Source organism: Pongo pygmaeus, chromosome 9 (genome assembly GCF_028885625.2).
Source record: "Pongo pygmaeus isolate AG05252 chromosome 9, NHGRI_mPonPyg2-v2.0_pri, whole genome shotgun sequence".
Classification (NCBI taxonomy): Eukaryota; Metazoa; Chordata; class Mammalia; order Primates; family Hominidae; genus Pongo; species Pongo pygmaeus.
This window is the reverse complement of record NC_072382.2, coordinates 20,812,223-20,833,598: the sequence shown is the minus strand read 5'-3', so window position 1 is coordinate 20,833,598 and position 21,376 is coordinate 20,812,223. Positions and strand designations below refer to the sequence as shown.

Here is a 21,376-nt window from a genome sequence, read left to right as displayed (position 1 = left end):
TCACGCCTGTAATCCCACCACTTTGGGAGGCTGAGGCGGGTGGATCACCTGAGGTCAGGAGTTCGAGACCAGCCTGGCTAACATGATGAAACCCTGTCTCTACTAAAAATACAAAAAATTAGCTGGGCATAGTGGTGGGCGCCTGTAATCCCGGCCACTCAGGAGGCTGAGACAAGAGAATCGCTTGAACCTGGAAGGTGGAGGTTGCAGTGAGCCAAGATCGCGCCACTGCACTCCAGCCTGGGCAACAAGAGCGAGACTCCATCTCCCAACAAAAACAAAAAATGTGTTTAAAGCTGGGCATGGTGGCACATGCCTGTTGTTCCCAGTTACTTGGGAGGCTGAGGCAGATTGCTTAAGCCCAGGAGTTTGAGACCAGCCTAGGCAACATAGCGAGGCCCTGTCTTTGGGTGGAGAGAGGCTGGCACCAGGAGAGGGGCTGGGTCTGCTGCTCCAGGCCTGCCCTGGTGCCCATCCATCCTGTCTACCCTCAGGGATTCCAGCAGAAGTTCACCTTCCACAGCAAGGAGATTGTGGCCATCAGCTGCTCGTGGTGCAAGCAGGCGGTGAGTGGTGCCCCCGCCCCCAGGGCCAGGCCCTGCACTGCTGGGTTTGGGTCCCCGAGTCCGAACACGGTCCCACTGAGCCCGGCCCCTCGCTCTCCTCAGTACCACAGCAAGGTGTCCTGCTTCATGCTGCAGCAGATCGAGGAGCCGTGCTCGCTGGGGGTCCATGCAGCCGTGGTCATCCCGCCCACCTGGATCCTCCGCGCCCGGAGGCCCCAGGTGAGTACTGCCTGCACCCTTGATGCCCCCTACGCACTTGGGGTCTGCCAGCTACCCCAGCCTGCCCACCTCGTCACCAATGCCCCTGCTTCCCTTGCAGAATACTCTGAAAGCAAGCAAGAAGAAGAAGAGGGCATCTTTCAAGAGGAAGTCCAGCAAGAAAGGGCCTGAGGTCAGCCCCAGGCTGGGCAGAGGCTGCAGGGGAGCAGGAGAGAGGGGTCTGTTGCTCAGGCTACAGAACTTCCACCCCCAGCTAATGCTGCTAGCTGGTGGGGGTCTGTGTGGGTTCTGGGGCCTCTGAGGAAGGCAGCATTAGATGCCAGTTTCTGCTCTGTGGCCTGGTAAGATCTGGCCCAGAGATGGTACATGATGGTACAAAGGGGGGACAAAGTCACCCAGGGGGCCTGCTAAGGATGATGGTAGGGCGTCCTGGACAGGAAGGAGCTTACAGCCTCTCACCTTGTCTCCCAGGAGGGCCGCTGGAGACCCTTCATCATCAGGCCCACCCCCTCCCCCCTCATGAAGCCCCTGCTGGTGTTTGTGAACCCCAAGAGTGGGGGCAACCAGGTAAACGTGGCCTTGCCTCTCAGCTGAGAGCTTAGGCGGGGGTTGGGGTCCAGCCTGTCTGCCAGCAGCTGTTCCCAGAGCCCGTTTCTGGCTTCTACCCCAATCCCTCTTTCCCAGGGATCCTGAGAAAATCCTGTCCTTTCTCCACCCGTCACCCCTTATTGGCCCTGGTTCCCACAGTCACACCCCTCTCCCTGTGCTTCTCCCACTTCGTCCCACCACTGCGTGACTGTCTCTCGGCTCCCCATCCCATCCAGGGTGCAAAGATCATCCAGTCTTTTCTCTGGTATCTCAATCCCCGACAAGTCTTCGACCTGAGCCAGGGAGGGCCCAAGGAGGCGTAAGTACTTGCCAAGGTTTTGTGGGGGACATGGGGGGGAACTTGCCTCACTCCTGGGGTACAGCACACATCCCCTGACCCCACTGCCATCTTCCCATGAGCCCAGGCTGGAGATGTACCGCAAAGTGCACAACCTGCGGATCCTGGCGTGCGGGGGCGACGGCACGGTGAGCTCCCCGCATGGGCCAGCCGAGCACCAGGGCTGGGCCTGAAGCTGGCGTCCCTGTGGGCCTGACTTGCCTCTGTTCTCCCTCCCCCAGGTGGGCTGGATCCTCTCCACCCTGGACCAGCTACGCCTGAAGCCGCCACCCCCTGTTGCCATCCTGCCCCTGGGTACTGGCAACGACTTGGCCCGAACCCTCAACTGGGGTGGGGTAAGCACCCATAGGAGGGGGGTGCAGCTGGGGCCTCTCCAGCCACAGAGGGCTCAGTCCCTGCCTGCTCCCCCAGGGCTACACCGATGAGCCTGTGTCCAAGATCCTCTCCCACGTGGAGGAGGGGAACGTGGTACAGCTGGACCGCTGGGACCTCCATGCCGAGCCCAACCCCGAGGCAGGGCCTGAGGACCGAGACGAAGGCGCCACCGACCGGGTAAGTTGGACAGGGTGGGGTGGTGCAGGGCGGGCGACTGGGGACTGGATCCCACTTTTCCACTTGCTGGTTCTGGGACCTTGGGCGTGTCTCTTCATTTCTCCAACTTCCACTTCTTCCTTGTACGATGGGAATGATAGTACTTGCCTCACAAGATGCTGTTTTTTGTTTTTGTTTTTTTTTTTGAGACTGAGTCTCGCTCTGTCACCCAGGCTGGAGTGCAGTGGCGCAATCTCAGCTCACTGCAACCTCCGCCTCCCAGGTTCAACCGATTCTCCTGCCTCAGCCTCCTGAGTAGCTGGGATTATAGGCAGGTGCCACCACCTGGCTAATTTTTGTTTTTGTTTGCCTTTTTTTTTTTTTTTTTGAGACAGAGTCTCACTGTCACCCAGGCTAGAGTACAATGGCACAGTCTTGGCTCACTGCAACCTCTGCCTCCCAGGCTCAAGCTATTCTCGTGCATCAGCCTCCTGAGTAGCTGGGACTACAGGCACCCGCCACCACACCCAGCTAATTTTTGTATTTTTAGTAGAGATGGGGTCTCACCATGTTGGTCAGGCTGGTTTTGAACTCCTGACCTCAGGTGATCCATCTGCCTTGGCCTCCCAAAGCGCTGGGATTACAGGCGTGAGCCACCACGCCTGGTCAGAAGATGCTGCTTTATTCCACAGACATGCGCTGAGCGCCTGCTACCTGCCAGGCACTTCTCTAAGCAGTGAGCAAAACCAAGCCCCGCTGTCGTGCTCCATATGGCACGTCAGGAAGAAGTGTTAGGGGAGCTGACAGGGAAGAGATGCCGCGGGCACGCAGGGAAATCCCCCAGGAGCCACCAGGCAGAGCAGGGCTGCGCCTGACGGCGGGTGAGCTGGGCTGAGCCCTAGCAGACGCTGCTGACCAGGGAAAGCCTGTGAACAGATGGGCTGAGCTGGCTCGGCCACACAAGGCCCCTGGAGCGGGGACATCTGTGAGGCCCAGCCCTCATTTTGGTCCCTTGACCTTTTTCCAGTTGCCCCTGGATGTCTTCAACAACTACTTCAGCCTGGGCTTTGACGCCCACGTCACCCTGGAGTTCCACGAGTCTCGAGGTTGGCAGCCTCCCACTGAGGCCAGGGCAGGGTGGGCACAGGAGCGTCCCCAGGAGGGTCAGACCCTGCTCCCGCCAGTGAAGGCATCCATCCCAGCCCTCCCCCAACCCCACCTGGGCAGGCTGGGGTGACTCACTGGCCCCCACTGCTTGTCTCCACCCAGAGGCCAACCCAGAGAAATTCAACAGCCGCTTTCGGAATAAGATGTTCTACGCCGGGGTGAGTGGGGTCTGCACCCCCGCCTGTGCCCACTTCTTCTGCCACCCGTGCCCCTGCCCACCTGTGTCCACCAGGCCCCAGGAGCCCTGCCGGGTGCTGGTGAGGAAAGATCTCTGTCAGCAGATGGTGACGCCCTCTGTCTCCCACAGACAGCTTTCTCCGACTTCCTGATGGGCAGCTCCAAGGACCTGGCCAAGCACATCCGAGTGGTGGTGAGTGGGGCCAGGCTGCCGTGGGTGGGCAGGCCGGAAGGGAGGGAGGCGGAGGCCACCTGGTACATGCACCTCAACACCCTCCCCGCCCGCCTCCAGTGTGATGGAACGGACTTGACTCCCAAGATCCAGGACCTGAAACCCCAGTGTGTTGTTTTCCTGAACATCCCCAGGTGAGGAAGGGGCTCCCGGGGCTCGGGGGGGCCCCTGCTGTCCTTGTCCTGCAGAGACTATGTTTTAAGGCCCATGTCATCGCCCATCCATGCAGGTACTGTGCAGGCACCATGCCCTGGGGCCACCCTGGGGAGCACCACGACTTTGAGCCCCAGCGGCACGACGACGGCTACCTCGAGGTCATTGGCTTCACCATGACGTCCTTGGTGAGTAGGCGCTGGGCCCATGGTGCCTGGGAGCACAGCCCAAAGGTGGAAGGGGTCACCCATACTCGCCTCCATGGGCCATGGCGGCCTAGTTCACCCTCACCTCCCTTCTTTGTCTCATTCCTCTGGCTTGACAGCAGCGCCTACCCCGTCTCCTTGCTATGCCTCGGGATACCTTCACTCCCCACTCTAACTGGAGAGTCACCCTCATTGCCTCTGTCCCCTCCCTTTCCTACCTGGGATCTCGGCCTTCCCTCTGCCCTCTGGCCAGGGGTCACTCTCACCTTTGTTCTCTGGCCAGAGTTTCTGCTTCGGAAGGAGCAGAGTCTGGGACCCCCCTGCCCCCAGCCCTGGTGCCATCTGACGCGAGCTTCCTGTGCCCACAGGCCGCGCTGCAGGTGGGCGGACACGGCGAGCGGCTGACGCAGTGTCGCGAGGTGGTGCTCACCACATCCAAGGCCATCCCGGTGCAGGTGGATGGCGAGCCCTGCAAGCTTGCAGCCTCACGCATCCGCATCGCCCTGCGCAACCAGGCCACCATGGTGCAGAAGGCCAAGCGGCGGAGCGCCGCCCCCCTGCACAGCGAGTACGTCCCACCCTGCCACGTGCCCTGGGTGCCAAGGCCAGACCCTGCCCTCTCTGGGCCTTGATTTCCCCATCCATAAAAGGGGCTGACTGTCCTTCTGCCCCAGGGGTGTTGGGAGTGGGGCGGGACCTTCTCTCGGCACGTGGTTTGGTGCCAAGCCGAGGGTGGCACCGAGGCAGGGCCCTTCCTGAGCCCGCTTGCCGGCCCTGCCCGACAGCCAGCAGCCGGTGCCAGAGCAGCTGCGCATCCAAGTGAGTCGCGTCAGCATGCACGACTATGAGGCCCTGCACTACGACAAGGAGCAGCTCAAGGAGGCCTGTGAGTGCGGTGGGGCGGCCTGGCAGGGTGGCCAGGAGGGGCTGAGGCAGCTGGGGCCCCCTTGGGCAGGGCTGTGGGGTGCAGCCAGCTGCTGACAGGTGCTCTGTTCTCCAGCCGTGCCGCTGGGCACTGTGGTGGTCCCAGGAGACAGTGACCTAGAGCTCTGCCGCGCCCACATCGAGAGACTCCAGCAGGTAAGGGGTGGGGGCTTCCCCAGGTGCCCACTCAGAGGGTGGCGGGAAGTGAGGCCAGGCCTCTTCCTCCCGCAGCCAGCTCGCCCTGCGGAGCCTCCTCGGTGCTGGTTCCCCCTACTCCAAGTTCCCTTCCCTCCCTGGCCCCCACTCTATCCCAGCCTGGCCTTTGCTTCTCTCAACAGGAGCCCGATGGTGCTGGAGCCAAGTCCCCGACATGCCAGAAACTGTCCCCCAAGTGGTGCTTCCTGGACGGTGAGTCTACTCCCAGGGTGCCAGGCTGTTTCCTGTCCCCTCCCTAGGGGATCCCAGGTGGGGGCAGCAGAGGACCTGGGCCTGGACATGGCACTCCCTGATCCTCAGCTGCCCTGTCTCCCACAGCCACCACTGCCAGCCGCTTCTACAGGATCGACCGAGCCCAGGTGAGCAATTGCAGGCCTGCTCCAGCCACAGCTGCTTCTGGGCCCCAGGGTCGCCTTTCCTGGGACGCCTTCCCTGTTAGCTCCCCCGATGGGCTCACCTCTGTCCTCATGCCTCTGAGGGCTTTTACACTTGTCTGTGTGCACGGACAGGGTGCGGCCCTGCCCTCCACACTGGAGAGTATAGGGTGGTGCCCGCCGGAAAGGCAGCTGGGTACTTACCAAAGGCTTGCTGGGTGGGTAGGAGGGCCTGGAAGCCCAGAGCCATCCAGGGAGACATAGAAGCAAAGGCACTCTGGCCAGGTACCAGCTCACCTGGTAAAGTCTGGGCAGTCGGAGGAGGCGTCAGGAATGGGAAGGAGTGGGAGAGGGACAGGCAGGGCCCCTTGCCTGGCCACCTCCTTTCGGTGTTTGTGCTCGTGGCAGAGGCTTCTCCAGGTCTACCAGCCTTGCTGCCCCTCGGCCCCCACCGTCAGGTGCCCTGACCTCCCGCCCTGACCTCCCCCCACAGGAGCACCTCAACTATGTGACTGAGATCGCACAGGATGAGATTTATATCCTGGACCCTGAGCTGCTGGGGGCATCGGCCCGGCCTGACCTCCCAACCCCCACTTCCCCTCTCCCCACCTCACCCTGCTCACCCACGCCCCGGTGAGTCCTGGTGTCCCGTCCCTCCAGCCCCTGGCTTTCAGCCCCACCTGTAAGCCGATGACTTCTGAATCCCTGCTTCCAGCCCCTCCACCAGTTAACTAAATGGTATCAACCTGAACCTGGCCAAAGCCCACCTAACGGCCTTCAGCCCTGCGGTTCCCTGGGGAAGCAGCCTCATGTCCACCCGGGTTCCCTTCCTGACTTCTTCCTCCTCTGAACCTTATCCTTCAGCCAGTCCTGGCAGCCCCCTGCCCCACCACCTGAGCACTCCTCCCCACCCCTACTGCCACCAGCCCTTCCCAGCTGCCACGCCCTGGCCCCCAGCTCTTGTATCCCTGTGGCCATTCGTGCCCTCGCACCCCCATCTCCATACCACGGTCAACTAAAAATGCAGAGCATACCAGGCCACTCCCCAACCTAGAAGCTTCTTAGCAGCCCTTTGGACGTGGATTCTCCCCAGGCCCCCCGTCATTGCACTGGGCTCCCAGCCCCCTCCCTGAGTTCACCTCCACGGTCCTGGCCCACTCTCTTCTCTTGGTTCTTTGAGGCGTCAGGTGTTTGCCACCACTAGACTTCTGTCGTCGCTGCCTCCAACTCTTCCCCCATCTTTCTGGAGCTCCCCCATCCCCATCCCCTTCGAATCTCAGCTTGGCTGTTTCCTCCTTGGAGAGATCACTCCCAGGACCCCCTCTGCAGGGGTGCCACACCACCTGTTCTGAATTCTTCAGAGCACTTCTGCTCTCGAACTCCTTATTTATTTGACTTGTTTGCATCCCTGAACTAGAATGTAAGCTCTGTGAGGGCAAGGCCTTCCTCTGTCTCATTTCCCTGCTGTATCCCCAGTACCTGGAATAGTGCTTGGTGTGTAGCAGGCACTCAATAAACTGTGGAAAGGATGAAGACGTCCCCAGTTGGGGCTGGGGAGGGCGACCAGCTGGCCTGTGCCGTAGCCGGTCACAGCACATCATGCTCTGTTGCAGGTCACTGCAAGGGGATGCTGCACCCCCTCAAGGTGAGGCCTCTCCCTCTGGGGCCCCTCCTTTCTGCCTGGTTGGGGGCAGGAGGCTCAGTGGGGTGGGGATAGGGCCCAGACACAGCCTTACACAAACACAGCCTTTGAGCTTCACGCACCAACCGAGCCCTGGGCACACATGCCCGGCCAGCACAGTCCTGTCCACTGAGGCACCAACCCAAGCCCAGGCCTCCGACTGCAGAGTAACGGGCAGGTATTCCGTGCAGGTGAAGAGCTGATTGAGGCTGCTAAGAGGAACGACTTCTGTAAGGTACTAGCTCCAGGCTCCAGTTCCTTCCCCCAGCAGTTCCCTCGGGCCCTGGGGAGCGAGGCCTCTGGGTTGGGCCAAGAGCTGACCTGCTCAGGTGCTGTCATCTGTCATCGTCTGGCCCTCTGTGGGATCTCCAGTGATCGTCCCATTCCACTTTGCCGTATCTCTGTCTAGGCCACAATAGATGGCTCCTAGTAGGGGCTTCCTAGCTCAGTCCACCTGTCCCTGGTGCTTAGAAAGGAGCAGGTCAGAGGAAGCACTGCTCCAGGGCTTGGTCACCAGTGCTGCCAGAGAGCCCCACAGGCTGTGGGGTGAGAGGCCCCTCCTCTGGTGCTCCAGAGAGACCCACAGAGGCAACTCGGGAGTAAGATGTGTGAGCGCACTCGTTTCAGGCCTGTGCTGGTGTACCCAGCTGTGGGCCAGCGTGTGAGCTCGGGGAAGGAGGGGTGGCTCCAGGAGGTCCAGCCCTGCCATGCCTCCTGCTCTCAGCTCCAGGAGCTGCACCGAGCTGGGGGCGACCTCATGCACCGAGACGAGCAGAGCCGCACGCTCCTGCACCACGCAGTCAGCACTGGCAGCAAGGATGTGGTCCGCTACCTGCTGGACCACGGTGAGCCGGGCGATGGAGCCCAGGGCCTGGGGCCGAGGTGGGAGACGGAGGGGCTGCCAGGCCTCTCTGACCACCCTCTCCCCTTCTCCAGCCCCTCCAGAGATCCTTGATGCGGTGGAGGAAAAGTAAGTATCTGGGCAGTGCAGAACCCTGGTCACCCCGGAAACCACCCTTTTCCCCACCCCTCCCATTTTGTCAGGTCAGAGCCCATAAACTTCCTGGCCACATCTGTCATCCCCTGGGCCACCCCTATTGCCCCAGAGCCCCAAACTTCCTGCCCTTTCTGATGGCCCTTTGGAGACAGATGGGTGGATCAGGGGATGGGATGGGGTACACAGCCAGCCCCTGCTCCCCCAGCGGGGAGACCTGTTTGCACCAGGCAGCAGCCCTGGGCCAGCGCACCATCTGCCACTACATCGTGGAGGCCGGGGCCTCGCTCATGAAGACAGACCAGCAGGTGAGCAGACGGCAGGCAGGGAGCCCACGAGGGCACCAACCAAACCTTTCCCAAGGTCCTAGAGGGGAGCTGGGGCTGGGGGCTGTCCCTGGGAAGACACAGTCCAGACCCTGGGAAACCTGAGCCATAGGGGGAGGAGCTGGTGGGCAGAGGCCTCCCTCCCTGACCAGGCCACAGGGAGGTAGAGCCCCTGCCTCTCAGCCTGCTAGGGGTTAGGCCTGCCCCTGGCCCCTGCTGATCGCAGCCCCGCCCTCCTCCAGGGCGACACTCCCCGGCAGCGGGCTGAGAAGGCTCAGGACACCGAGCTGGCCGCCTACCTGGAGAACCGGCAGCACTACCAGATGATCCAGCGGGAGGACCAGGAGACGGCTGTGTAGCGGGCCGCCCACGGGCAGCAGGAGGGACAATGTGGCCAGGGGACGAGCGCCTTCCTTGCCCACCTCACTGCCACATTCCAGTGGGACGGCCACGGGGGGACCTAGGCCCCAGGGAAAGAGCCCCGTGCCGCCCCCTAAGGAGCCGCCCAGACCTAGGGCTGGACTCAGGAGCTGGGGGCCTCACCTGTCCCCCTGAGGCCCCCGCCCGACCCGGAGGCTCACAGGGAACAGGACACGGCTGGGTTGGATATGCCTTCGCGGGGGGTTCTGGGGCAGGGCGCTCCCTGGCCGCAGCAGATGCCCTCCCAGGAGTGGAGGGGCTGGAGAGGAGGAGGCCTTCGGGAAGAGGCTTCCTGGGCCCCCTGGTCTTCGGCCGGGTCCCCAGCCCCCGCTCCTGCCCCACCCCACCTCCCCCGGGCTTCCTCCCGGAAACTCAGCGCCTGCTGCACTTGCCCGCCCTGCCTTGCTTGGCACCCGCTCCGGCGACCCTCCCCGCTCCCCCGTCATTTCATCGCGGACTGTGCGGCCTGGGGGTGGGGGGCGGGACTCTCACGGTGACATGTTTACAGCTGGGTGTGACTCAGTAAAGTGGATCTTTTTTCTTTTCTGCTTTTCTTCTTTTGCGGGGGAGGTCTAACAAACGCGGGGGCTGCGGGGTTGTCCTCGGGGTGGGAGACTGGACGCTGTCGACAGCACCTTCCTGGGGCCCCGGCTCCCGTTTGGTGGTTGGTCCCAGGGCCTACCCGGTTCCTGACCTCTGCCTGGCGGCCGCGCTCGTCGGGGCCGGGGGCGGGGCCGATCCCTCCGGCTTCCCGCTTCCCGCGGAGAACAACAATGAAAGTGAAAGAGGGGTGGGGCGGGGGCGAGCCCGGGTTCTGTAGCCCATTTGCCCTGTGGCCTTGAGCAAGCCCCTCCCCCAGGCCTCGGGGGCTCTCCCGGTTTGGGGGAACCGGGCGAGGCAATGCCACAGGCCCAGGGTCAGAGGGGGTGGGCACTTGCAGCCGCCGCTGTGGCCAGGTCTGGAACTTCTCAGACGGCTCCTGTCAGCGCCAAGTTTCACCAAATCCAGGCCTGCGGGCTCCTCCCCCAGGACCCCCACTCGCAGTCCCTCAAGCCTGTGCTCCCGGAAAGGCACTGGGCGACCGCACCCGTGGCTTTCTCTGGGGGACTGGGTCCCAGACTCCCCCCAGCACAGCAGAGCGCCTTCCTGCCCACCCGCGGAAACGGCCCCAGGTGGGCCGCGCCCCCTCCCCAGCAGCCAGCAGGGCGCCAGGGCTGAGCTGGCCGTGGAGGGGAGCGGGCCCGGCGGGTTATACAGGCGCCGGGGCTCCGCGGCAGGCAAGAGAAGCTGGGGCCTGAGAACGGCCCGGGCCCTGGCGTACGGCAGGGGACCACCCGGGATGGGGGCAGCGGGCGGCGGCGCAAGGAGTGGGCCGGGGGCCGGTGTGCGCGGGCGGGACGGGGCCCGGGGTCGGGCGACCACCGCTCGGAAGATGGGGCCGGGAGAGGCCGCCGTCGCAGCGCAGAGGGCACCGGCGGGGAGAGGCGAGGGCGCGGGACCGGGGACACGGACGCCGGAGTAGAAGCGCGGGGGGCGCGGGCTGGAGCGGGGGCGGGGACGCCGGGGTCGGGGGCGGTGCGGGTTTGAGGGGAGGGGGCGGGGCGGGTCCTTCCCGGGGGGGTGGGGAGAGGGGGCGGGGGCCCATGTGACCGGCTCAGACCGGTTCTGGAGACAAAAGGGGCCGCGGCGGCCGGAGCGGGACGGGCCCGGCGCGGGAGGGAGCGAAGCAGCGCGGGCAGCGAGCGAGTGAGCGCGCGGCGGCCGCTGGTCCGCCCGGCCGCGGCCGATCTGGGGGCTGGGGGCTGGAGGCGGGGGTGGGGGTCTGAGCTGCGTTCTGGGCTCGAGGCGTCCCCCGGGGAGTCGCCTCTTGGCGGTGCGTCCGGGCTCGCGGCGAGGGGCCTCCCCAAGTCTTCCCACCGCCGCCACCCTAGCAGCCCGACTTGGGGCCTGGAAAGTGGAGCACGCGGGGGTGGGAGGGCCCTGCACGCGGCCCCCGGTGGGGAAGGGGACGGGCCAGGGACTCAGACTCGCGCTCTCCCCCCAGGATGCAGCACCGAGGCTTCCTCCTCCTCACCTTCCTCGCCCTGCTGGCGCTCACCTCCGCGGTGGCCAAAAAGAAAGGTGATGGGGGATGATCGAAGGAGGGCTGGGGACGGGCAGGCGAGGCCCCGCCACTTCTGGGCTGGGCCGCCTGGGTTCCTAGCCTGGAACCCCAGGAAGGCGGCCCCCGAGAGAGTCTCCCCGTGCCCCAGTCCTGAACTCTGTTCCTCGCGCGTTGTAGATAAGGTGAAAAAGGGCGGCCCGGGGAGCGAGTGCGCTGAGTGGGCCTGGGGGCCCTGCACCCCCAGCAGCAAGGATTGCGGCGTGGGTTTCCGCGAGGGCACCTGCGGGGCCCAGACTCAGCGCATCCGGTGCAGGGTACCTTGCAACTGGAAGAAGGAGTTTGGAGGTGAGGCGGGGCGCAGTCAGAGGGTGGGAGAGGGGGGCAGAGCCTCGCCAAAGCCTGGGCAGACCCTTGGAGGGGGGGCCGCGGGCCGCGCAGCGCTGACCTGGGCCGCTCTCTCGCCAGCCGACTGCAAGTATAAGTTTGAGAACTGGGGTGCGTGTGATGGGGGCACAGGCACCAAAGTCCGCCAAGGCACCCTGAAGAAGGCGCGCTACAATGCTCAGTGCCAGGAGACCATCCGCGTCACCAAGCCCTGCACCCCCAAGACCAAAGCAAAGGCCAAAGGTCAGCGAAAGGAGAAGGGGGTGGGGCTGTCGCGGGGGGCTGCCCCCTCACCTGTGAGGGGACCATTCCAAGTTAAACCTTAAGTTTTGAGTCCTGGCCAGTGGCTTCCTGACATCGCCTCACTTGGCTTCCCTGCCTGGAAAAGTCTGAAGATGGGCACTACAAGAGAGGCCGCAGGTGATGCTGGGGACATAAATCCTCCCTGGCCCAAATAGGGACCAACTCAAACTACTTCATTGGAGCATCTGGCTTAGGACCCAGGGAGAGTGTCCTGGAACGGCTTGCCTTTGTCAGCTCTCCAGCCACGGGCAGCATTTGGTCAGCTCTGCCCTTTCTAGTGTTGGGAGGAGGTCAAGGCCCACCCTGGGCCTCTCAGCTCACTCCTGACTCAGCCCAGCGAGGCCAACAGGGCAGGGGTGAATCTGCCGGCTTCTCGGGTGAGGAGACTGAGGCTGCCCAGGGCTGTCGTGACCAGGACCGGGACTGGAAACTTGAAGGTTTTCTGATCCCAAGTGGAAATAGGAAGCTGGGGGTGTCCGATGTCCACATCACAATGGCTGCCCCATCCCCCTGCTTCCGGGTCAGCCGATTGGAAACCACTAGGGGGCAGAATCTTCTTCCCTGATACCCGGGTGTTTGTGGAGCCGGCAGTCTGCAATGGGTCAGCCTAACTGCTGATATGGTATTAATATTTCTTTCTTGTTTTACAGCCAAGAAAGGGAAGGGAAAGGACTAAACGCCAAGCCTGGATGCCAAGGAGCCCCTGGTGTCACATGGGGCCTGGCCCACGCCCTCCCTCTCCCAGGCCCAAGATATGACCCACCAGTGCCTTCTGTCTGCTCGTTAGCTTTAATCAATCATGCCCTGCCTTGTCCCTCTCACTCCCCAGCCCCACCCCTAAGTGCCCAAAGTGGGGAGGGACAAGGGATTCTGGGAAGCTTGAGCCTCCCCCAAAGCAATGTGAGTCCCAGAGCCCGCTTTTGTTCTTCCCCACAATTCCATTACTAAGAAACACATCAAATAAACTGACTTTTTTTCCCCCCCAATAAAAGCTTTTCTTTTTTAATATATAAAAGCCCCTTCCCAAGGAGTTTGCTGTGGAAATGTGTTTGGGAGTGGGAAGGTGGGGAGAAAGACCAGGCTGTAGGGACTGGTGGGTTTCAGGAGACTTGGGGGCTTGGTGGTGGGTGCTCTCCAGAGCTCATGGAAAAAGCAGAACAATTACAAACATTTCTTCCAGGGCCCCTGAAAGGGTGCCCCCCATCAAGTCGCCTAAGCCTTTTCGGTCCTCATCTCCCCCAGGGACCAGGGCTGGGGAAGGGAACCTGACTGACTCACTGGAACCACCACTCCCATCTCAGCCTCACCCAGTCAAAGGTCTTTTGATACAACCCATAGCCAATCAGGAAAGTTCTACCCATGGGGGAGAGCAGATGCGGGGGCTGTGTGCCTACCTCACTGCCCGCCTCCCCCCTTCCCACTGTCACGGAAGCCCAAGTGAGCCACCAGGTTGACCCCTTTCCTCTTGCCTGCGTGACCCAGGCCTCCACCCTGCAGAAGCCAGGGGGTGAGTGGTTTGAAGAGGGCAGATGGGAATGCCACCCACCACCGCCTCACCCTGACTCGATGTGTGACCTGGGATAGCCTTCTAAGGCTGGGGCCGCAGGGGGCTGTCTTCTGAATAAGTGGACCATTCACGGCTCAGCCTGGGATTGCAAGAGGCCAGACCTCAGTTCCTGAGACAGAACCCCTGACCTCCCAGCTGCCCCATCTTAATGTGACAAGGGCAGTGCTGCTGGGGTTGGGGGGACCTGGCCTCCATCATACCCACCCAGAACCTGGCTAAGTAGCTGCAGCCAGAGATTTCTGCCCCTGGAGTGGGATTTGGGGAGAGGGGGCTGAGCCTACATGCGGGGTGCAGGGGGGCAGAAAGCACCGATTACAGCAGAATGGGGGACCCCACCCTTCTACTCCCTTCCCAAGCCTCCTTTTCCAAGCACTGGCCCCTTTGTTCTTCCTGAGGGGGCCCTGGGCTTCAGCCCCCATCCAGATGTCCATTCTTCCAGCACTGCTGATGGTTGGTCACAGTGGGGCAGGTGTCTACCCAGGCCAGTGCCCCGCAGCTCGCCGAAGCAGGGCCACAGAGGTGGGCCAGGCGGCCCCAGTTCAGACACTCCCTGGGGTGAGCCTCCTCAGCCTGAGCAGAGATCCGGTCTCTGAATGCAGCCACAGAGCCTCTTCTGAGCTTCCTCCTCAGCAAACGTGAACACGGAATGGTGCCTGCAACTCTTCCCCACAGCAGGTGAGCCGTGTGGTCCCCCAGCACACGCACGCAACACCAGCACCTCCTAGGGCACTCCTGCCTGCCTACCTGGCAGTGCCGATGTTCCGATACTGGCACAGCAGCAGGTGCCGGAAGGTCTTTTTAAAGGTGGCGTTGCACAGAGCATAGCAGGCAGGGTTGATGGTGCTGTTGACGTAGCAGAGCCAGTAGCCAATGGACCACACCGTGTCAGGGATGCAGCTCTGGCAGAAGGTGTTCACCAGGACCATGACATTGTAGGGCGTCCAGGTGAGGATGAAAGCTAGCAGAATGGCAAAGATCGTTCGTGTCACTTTGCGCTCCCGGGCCGCCATCTGCCGCTTCTTGCGCACCTGGTTGCGAGCGATGCTGGCGAACTTGCGGGCCACGTTGGCCGCAGGGCGCATGCCAGCCGGCGTGGCAGGCACAATCTCAATGGCTGTTACACACTCGTTGCCTGTCTGCTTCGTCACAATCTGGATCTTGGACCATTTGGAGGCTGGGTTGAGGGCCCGCGGCTGCAGGGGAGGGGCGGGCATGGCGGGCGTGGTGGCCTCTGTGGTGGACAGCTCTGTGGCTGGGCGTTCCTTGGTGTTCTGGGTGGCACTGCCTGAGCTGGACTCATTGGAAGTGTCCTTATCAGCCACGGGGCGCGGTGGTGGTGGCAGCGCCGGAGGGGGGGCCTCCTCCAGCTTGCCATTGCGCAGCTCCTCCCGGGCGGCCTCCCCGGGCGGGGGCTTCTTGATGCTCTGCTTCATTAGTGGGCTCTTGAGGAAGGCCAGCGTCTTGGCTTTCTTCTCCTTTGGGCCCTCGGGCCGGTGCTTGTGGACTCGGCTGCGACTGGCCAGGGAGATGTGGATGTACAGCACCGTCATGATGACCACAGGCAGGTAGAAGGCAGCAATGGCTGTGCCAAAGGTCACTGCTGGGTTGGACAGGAACTGGATGAAGCACTGGTTGTCGGGCACCGTCCGCTTGCCCACCACAAACTGCCAGAACAAGATGGCAGGCGCCCAGAGCACGAAGGACAGTACCCAGGCAGCGGCAATCATGAGGCCTGCCATCTTGGTGGTGCGCCGGGCAGGGTAGGTGAGGGGCTTGGTGACGCAGAAGTAGCGGTCAAAGCTGATGATGAGAAGGTTCATGACGGAGGCATTGCTCACCACGTAGTCCAGGGCCAGCCACAGGTCGCAGACCACGGCACCTAGGGGCCAGTAGCCCTTGATGATGTACACGGTGTAGAGGTTCATGGAGAAGGCGCCTATGATGAGATCAGCACACGCCAGGCTGAAGAGGAAGTAGTTGTTGACTGTCTGCAGCTGCCTGTTAACCTTGATGGACAGCATCACCAGGATGTTGCCCACGACAGTCACCAGGCTCAGGGAGCCTGTCACTGTGGCAATGAAGACCATTTCCACCGTCTCATAGCGATTGTGGGATGATGACGTGACCAGGCGCACGGACTGATTGCCCGAGCTGCCATTGACAGGTGTGAAGTTGGCCATGTTGGTTGCCAGGGGTGGGTAGGCCGTGTCTGGGGAGGAAGGGGAGAGAAAAGCATGAACTACAGGAGGGAATGGGGGAGTCATCTGGAGGTACACTGGCGTCAAGGTGACAGAGGGACATTCTCTGGCAGAATGTCTTGAGAGAACTCTGTCCTGCCATGCCGCATTTGCCCATTCATTCAACATTAATTGAGCACCTACTATGTGCCAAGCATTGCTCAGTGCTGTGGCTACAGAAGTGAATAAGACACACATGGCCCCCTGCCTCATGGGGGGAGACATGCAAACACGTGAGCCACAAAAGAAAAAAAAGGCAGGGTGACGAGAGAGTGAGTCAGAAGGCAGGACAGGCATGACTCCTTGCTAGGTGATCAGGGAAGGCCTCACCCACCAGGTCATCTGGGTGATGAGGAGCCAGCCACAGGAGGAGCTGTGGAGAGTGGCCCTGCCAGGGGCAGTAGGCGCAGCAAAGGCCTGGAGGCAGCGCAAGGCCTGGACAGAGGCCGGTGCTGGGGGAGCTCAGGGAAGCAAGAGGAGGAGGAGAGTGGTCCCAGAGGCCCACCAGCATGTGGGCTCTGGAGGGAGGTGTTCTGTTCATCCATTTACCCACTCGGTCATTTCTTAACACCTGCTCTCCAACCCCTGTAGAAGGCACTGGGACAAAGGCAATAATAGGGGTATGTATGAGCACCTAACACTGATGGTCTACTAAGTGCCAAGCACTTTTGACACTTAAAAAAAGTGTTTATTTATTTATCTATTTATTTGTAGAGACAGGGTCTTGGTATGTTGTGCAGGCTGGTCTAGAACTCTTGAGCTCAAGCCATCCTCTCACCTCCTGAGTAGCTGGGACTCCAGGCGCCACCATGCCTGGCAACACTTTTTATAGTGTTAACTCATTTCATCCTCATAACAAACCTATGAGGTAGATACCATTTTTTCTCTACTACTTACAGATGGGGAAACTGAGGCACGGAGATGTTAAAAGCCTGACCAAGGTTTCACAGCTTCTTGCATTACGTTGCTGGTGGGGATAAGTGCGGGGTGAGGTGGTGAGAGGAAGGCAGTCCCGTAACTAAGAGCTCTGGCTGAGGGAGGCCAAAGAGCTTCAGGAGCCAGAAAGCTTTGCAGGGGACCAGAGGCAGCGCATGGAGCTGGGCACCCCAGAGAGGAGGAGAGTCCCTGCAGAAGGGGCTTCGGGAGGTACTTGCCACTGTCACATCCCCTTCAAGGAGTCCTCAGCTCCAGCCACAGGGCATGCTGCTGGGAGGGAGGCAGTGCAGGGGTCACTAGGTTATCAGAGAACCCTGAGGCGCAACTGGGGACCCATGAGGTGAAAGGATTGTCCCAGAGGGAAGAGAAGGGCTGCCAGGGCCGCCTCTTCCCTCCGCAGTCCACTCCCCACACCGGGCGGCGCCCTAGCTGGAGTCCCCACCACAGGCCCTTCCCTGAGCCTGGCCTCCCTCCCACCAGGCTCCTCTTAGCTCTCCTCCCCCTCTTCCTCTTCCCTCCATGTGAGGGAGGCCCACGCCAGCTCTGAGTGCCAGGGCAGCCGCTCAGCCCAGCCTCCTTCACACCCGCCAACACACACACCGCTCCACAGACGCACGCGGGCCCATCACAGCCACGCCAGCCCAGCAGGCATGGTCGGATACGCAGTTCTGTGCGTCTGTGTGTGAGAGGAAGAGAGGGCGCGCAGCCGGCTGTGGAGGAAGGAGCACTAACCCGCAGCCTGGGCTCCGGCTCTGTGGCCTGAGACAATCCACTGCCCCTTCCTGCGCCTCTTTCTCATTTGCAGAATAGAGAGGATCCTGTCCTGGGAGATCCTCCCCAGCAGCTATAGGGATTAGCACCTAAACTTGATCTCTATACATAAACACAAAAATGCACTGCAGGCTGGGGCCAAGGGCCAGGGTAACTGCCCCAAGTCTGACCCCACCCCTTCTATTCCGCCATCGCAGATACAGACCCAGCCTCCTAGCCTGATGGTTCAAGTTCTCCTGTTCTAAATCCTTGGTTCGTAGGAGGAGAGGCTGAGAGCAAGTGTTGTCACCCCCAAGGTCACACAACGAGTCAAGGGCAAAGACCAGATACTGCCCTCTTTTGGGGTCCCTGACAACCCCATTTGGCTCTGAGAGCCTCTGAAATAGAAGCTCAGGTGTCACTCTCTGAGCTGTCCCCTCCAGCACCGGGAGGCTGCCCTCCCCCAGTCACTCACGTGCAGGAGGGGACAGGGCAGGCAGGAGTAATCAGTCAGCCAGCCCCAAGGAAACTCACTTCAGCCTCCCAGGGCAGGATACAGGCCAGCAGGATGATAACAAACGGGGCTAGAAGTGCAGAATGTGAAAACATAATAGCTCTTGTTTATTGAGTGTTAACTGTGCGTCAGGAACCCCTCTGAGCTTTTAATATAGATTATCTGGTTTAATCCTTACAACAGCCTGAAAAGGCAGATATTATTAGTGTCCTCATCTTACAGATGTAAATATCCTCTTATAGACGAGGATAATGTTAATCAACTGGCCCAAAGTCACCAGGTTAGGAAGTAGGGGTGGGGGCAGGAGAACCCGGGAAGCTCCTTCTTAAGTCCAAGGTGCTACTGCTCAGAGTTGACCTCCTGCCTCCGCTCCCCTCGACCCGAAAACCACACAACTGAGGGACTGTCCAGGTGAGGCTTGGGTAGGGTCCCCTCACATTCCTGCTGGCTTCTCGACTTAGCTTTCCCAGAAGACAAGCGATGTCTTGTCTTCTCCCAGATCCTGGCGGCTGGGCTGAGCCGGGACCACTGGATGGCCGGTGATTAAGTCCTGCTCTTGGCCCGCGTGAGGGAGCTGCCAGGTGCTGACAGGGCGAGGCTCAGGGTCTCCCCGACTCCGCCCCGCCCCAGCTGTCGTCGTTTTGGACACCTCGGGGTCACCCGCAGACATTCCGACCCCCTCTGGCGCCTTTCCCTGGAATCCAGATACGCCTGGCATCTGGGGAGCGAGCCGCCGCCGCCGGGGCTGTGCGCACCGCTAGATGGCAATGTAGGTCCCTGGTGCCCGCTCCGGACCTAGACCGTGCGGCCGCCGTTGGCCACCGCCCCCAACTCCAATGCGACTGCGAACCCAGAGGAGCCCTCAGGCAGAGCCTCCCGGGGAAGAGACGTGGGGTCCCCTCCGCCAGGCCCCGTGGGACGCCGCCCCAGAGCTGCCCTCGGCTCCGCGCGGGGTTCTCGGGTGGGAAAGTTGAGGGAGCCCGGATTCCACCCGGCACCCTGCGAGGAACGTGTGGGCGGGAGCGCGAGTGCGAGTTCTGTTTGTGTGTGCCTACGGGGGAGCGCGAGTAGACGCTAGTAGCTGTCTGCATGTGCGTGTGTGTGCGCACGGCCACGCCTGGATACCAGTGCGCCCGTGAGAGCGCGTGAGCATGCCGCGCCGTGTGGACACGTGCATGTGCATGCGTGTGCGTGCCTAGGGTGCTGTGGCCGGGAGGATGCACACGGTTCGGGTGCCTCTACACCTGTGGACTTGCATGCACAAGCAAATGCAGGGCCGAGAGTGGGTGACCGGTCACATTCCAAACACCCCTGCCGGAGATTCAGCCAGACCTTAGCTGTCCGCCTGAGCGCGGAGAGGGGTCGGGCCAGGAGCCTGCATCGCGATTGCACCTGGCCTGTGGGTGAAGGGTTGTGTGGGCGAGGAGGCCAGACTACTAGGGGATGCGTGCGACGGGCCACCTAACTTTGGGACGCCGTCTTAGCCCGGTGCCCAGAGGTGTCCAAGTCCTTAAAGATGTGGCAGAGTCCCAGCCTCTGACTGACATCTGTCGAGGGGCCTCTGCGAGAGTCGCCCAACCCGGCCTTGAGAGACACCAGGCACGCTCAGCTCTAATAACTCCCCTAAGAGGCGTTATTGCCAAAAGCTGCCCATTCTCGCGGCGAGAGGGCACCGGCAGTGCACCCACAAGGCGGAGGCCCGGACGGAGCTCGGGTCAGGCGAGTGCAAGACTCTTGTCCTCCTTCTCTCCTCACCCTGCACCCTACCCCAGAGGCACTGTCTAGCCCCTGTGACCAAAGTGGGGACCCAGTTTCTCACGCTAGGGTCGGGCGGGCCTCGAGGGCCGGGTTTTCCTAGGCCATCTGGAGGCTCCTCCATGTCTCCGCCGTGGTCGAAGGAGCCCTGGCTCTCGGGTGCCCCGCCCTCCCTCCAAGCCCCTAGCACGCAGTTCCTGCAGCCTCTGGGCGTGGGCACTGTGCTTTCCCGAGTCCTCGACACCCTTCTTCCCCGGGCGACACCGGAGGGGGTGCTCCGCACGCCCGTGGGGTGGTTTGGGGTGTAGGTCTTCGGTTCTTGGGCATTCACTCCATGGCTCTGGGAAGGCTGTGGCCCCTGGATCTGTCCCTGGGGCGGGAGAGGAGACTCCAGAGTCCAAGGGAGGGAGAGGCGAAGATTTGGCACCGACATTGTGCCCAACACTTCCGTTGCGGGGCCGGAGGAGGGGGCCTGGAGCTGGAGGACCCCGGCTCGTAGGCTGGGCAGCAACGGGGGGTAGTACCGGAGCGGGGGAGGGATGTCGGGGAGGGTAGGGGTGTTTTCCGTCGGGGCTCAAGGTCGTAGATGGAGGACTCCAGGGGACGGAGTGGGCTGGCAGCGTGGGGGCAAAGGGGTGGAGGGAGAGGGAGGGCGGGGAGACGGCGGGAAAAGGGCTCTTTGGGGCTTCAGCGCCCGGCGCCCTGCAGAGCCGCCAGTGGGAGGGCTGGAGTACCGGGTCCCACCCCCGACGGCTGCCCCTGGCTCCGTGGGGTCTGTGGGCGGGCAGTCCCCCGCCCCCGACATCCTGGATGCCCACCCCTTCCCACGGGCGCACCCGGGCGCACCTGGAGAAGCCTCCGAGAGCCCCCGGCCTTGCTTCCAGCGGGGTCCCCCAGCCCCGGCCCACTGCCGCTCCCGGCACCGCGCTCGCCCCGGAGGGGGTCTGGCGCCCTGTCCCAGTCGAACCCACCTCTGGGGAGCCTCAGAGCGTCCCGGGGACCTGCTTCCTGCTCTTCCCGGCGAGCCCCCCGCCCCCACGCCGCCGCGGAGCCACTTACCCGCCGCCTCTGCCCAGCTCCCCTCGCGCCAGACAGACGGCGGGACGGACGCGCGGCCCCGCGGGCCGGCGGGGCGGGCGGCCGGGCCGAGGCCCGGGGGCGGGGACGGGGTGTTGAGGGGCGGCCCCTGCTCCGCCCGCAGCTCCCGGCGCTGTGGCTCCGACTCGCGCTCACGCTCGCACTTTTCCCCGAGCCGCGTGATGTCACGAGGAAGCAGCCAATCGTGGCGGGGCCGCACCGCCCGCCCCGGGCCGGTCACCCGGCGGCGACGCGCGGGGGTCAACACCCGAGGCGTCGGAGACCCCGGCGGCCCGCGCCCCTCTCGGGGGCGGGCCGGCAGCTCCCCGCCTGGGCACAGAGGGCGCCGCCCACGGCCAGCGACGCAGGGGAGCAGGGGGCGCTGCCCTCCGGGGGGTGGGGGTGTCCGCGTTGTCATGGGGACGCGGCGCCCCCTCGCGGGCTGGGGAAGGAGCTGGCAGCCGGGTCCGGCCGCGCTCCCGCCTCCGCCCTGACCATACTCCCGGGACCCTGAGCTATTTTCGCGCCTCTCCGGGACCTCAGCGCCCTGCGTTGCCCCGCTCGCGGTTTGGCCGCGAGGCGCGGGAGTCTGACCCCAGCGGGAGGCTGCGGGTGGG

General features: G+C 62.8%; 3 protein-coding genes across 18 annotated transcripts in view; 2 read left to right on the top strand and 1 right to left on the bottom strand.

The window, feature by feature from the left end:
- DGKZ (diacylglycerol kinase zeta) overlaps window positions 1–9,676 on the top strand; it is a 47,337-nt gene extending 37,661 nt beyond the window's left edge. For all 11 annotated transcript variants that reach the window (XM_054439756.2, XM_054439755.2, XM_054439759.2 and 8 more), the window contains 25 exons: window positions 495–566; window positions 669–785; window positions 886–957; window positions 1,257–1,352; window positions 1,610–1,692; window positions 1,799–1,859; window positions 1,953–2,066; window positions 2,143–2,283; window positions 3,290–3,368; window positions 3,532–3,587; window positions 3,737–3,799; window positions 3,899–3,972; window positions 4,068–4,179; window positions 4,566–4,765; window positions 4,983–5,083; window positions 5,198–5,277; window positions 5,460–5,529; window positions 5,656–5,696; window positions 6,205–6,344; window positions 7,325–7,356; window positions 7,584–7,627; window positions 8,117–8,237; window positions 8,329–8,362; window positions 8,595–8,694; window positions 8,955–9,676. In XM_054439756.2, coding sequence (XP_054295731.1) covers window positions 495–566; window positions 669–785; window positions 886–957; window positions 1,257–1,352; window positions 1,610–1,692; window positions 1,799–1,859; window positions 1,953–2,066; window positions 2,143–2,283; window positions 3,290–3,368; window positions 3,532–3,587; window positions 3,737–3,799; window positions 3,899–3,972; window positions 4,068–4,179; window positions 4,566–4,765; window positions 4,983–5,083; window positions 5,198–5,277; window positions 5,460–5,529; window positions 5,656–5,696; window positions 6,205–6,344; window positions 7,325–7,356; window positions 7,584–7,627; window positions 8,117–8,237; window positions 8,329–8,362; window positions 8,595–8,694; window positions 8,955–9,071 — 2,220 coding nt within the window. In that variant the 3' untranslated portion in view covers window positions 9,072–9,676. The remainder of the gene's footprint in view (window positions 1–494; window positions 567–668; window positions 786–885; window positions 958–1,256; window positions 1,353–1,609; window positions 1,693–1,798; window positions 1,860–1,952; window positions 2,067–2,142; window positions 2,284–3,289; window positions 3,369–3,531; window positions 3,588–3,736; window positions 3,800–3,898; window positions 3,973–4,067; window positions 4,180–4,565; window positions 4,766–4,982; window positions 5,084–5,197; window positions 5,278–5,459; window positions 5,530–5,655; window positions 5,697–6,204; window positions 6,345–7,324; window positions 7,357–7,583; window positions 7,628–8,116; window positions 8,238–8,328; window positions 8,363–8,594; window positions 8,695–8,954) is intronic.
- Window positions 9,677–9,689: 13 nt separating this feature from the next.
- Window positions 9,690–12,914, top strand: MDK (midkine). Of its 5 annotated transcripts, none has more exons than XM_054439766.2 (5): window positions 9,690–10,304; window positions 11,177–11,253; window positions 11,414–11,581; window positions 11,702–11,863; window positions 12,574–12,914. In XM_054439766.2, exons 1-5 carry the CDS (start codon window positions 10,033–10,035, stop codon window positions 12,597–12,599), a joined length of 705 nt encoding a protein of 234 aa, XP_054295741.1. In that variant the 5' UTR covers window positions 9,690–10,032; the 3' UTR covers window positions 12,600–12,914. The 5 variants fall into 5 exon arrangements, with proteins under 5 accessions (XP_054295741.1, XP_063527988.1, XP_054295743.1 ...); XM_063671918.1 differs by having other exon boundaries at window positions 9,978–10,449; XM_054439768.2 differs by having other exon boundaries at window positions 10,288–10,409.
- CHRM4 (cholinergic receptor muscarinic 4) lies at window positions 12,782–20,899 on the bottom strand. Of its 2 annotated transcripts, none has more exons than XM_054439763.2 (2): window positions 20,654–20,899; window positions 12,782–15,699 (listed from the first exon to the last, which is right to left on the bottom strand). In XM_054439763.2, exon 2 carries the CDS (start codon window positions 15,668–15,670, stop codon window positions 14,231–14,233), a length of 1,440 nt encoding a protein of 479 aa, XP_054295738.1. In that variant the 5' UTR covers window positions 15,671–15,699; window positions 20,654–20,899; the 3' UTR covers window positions 12,782–14,230. The 2 variants fall into 2 exon arrangements, with proteins under 2 accessions (XP_054295738.1, XP_054295740.1); XM_054439765.2 differs by having other exon boundaries at window positions 20,742–20,899.
- Window positions 20,900–21,376: the final 477 nt, after the last annotated feature.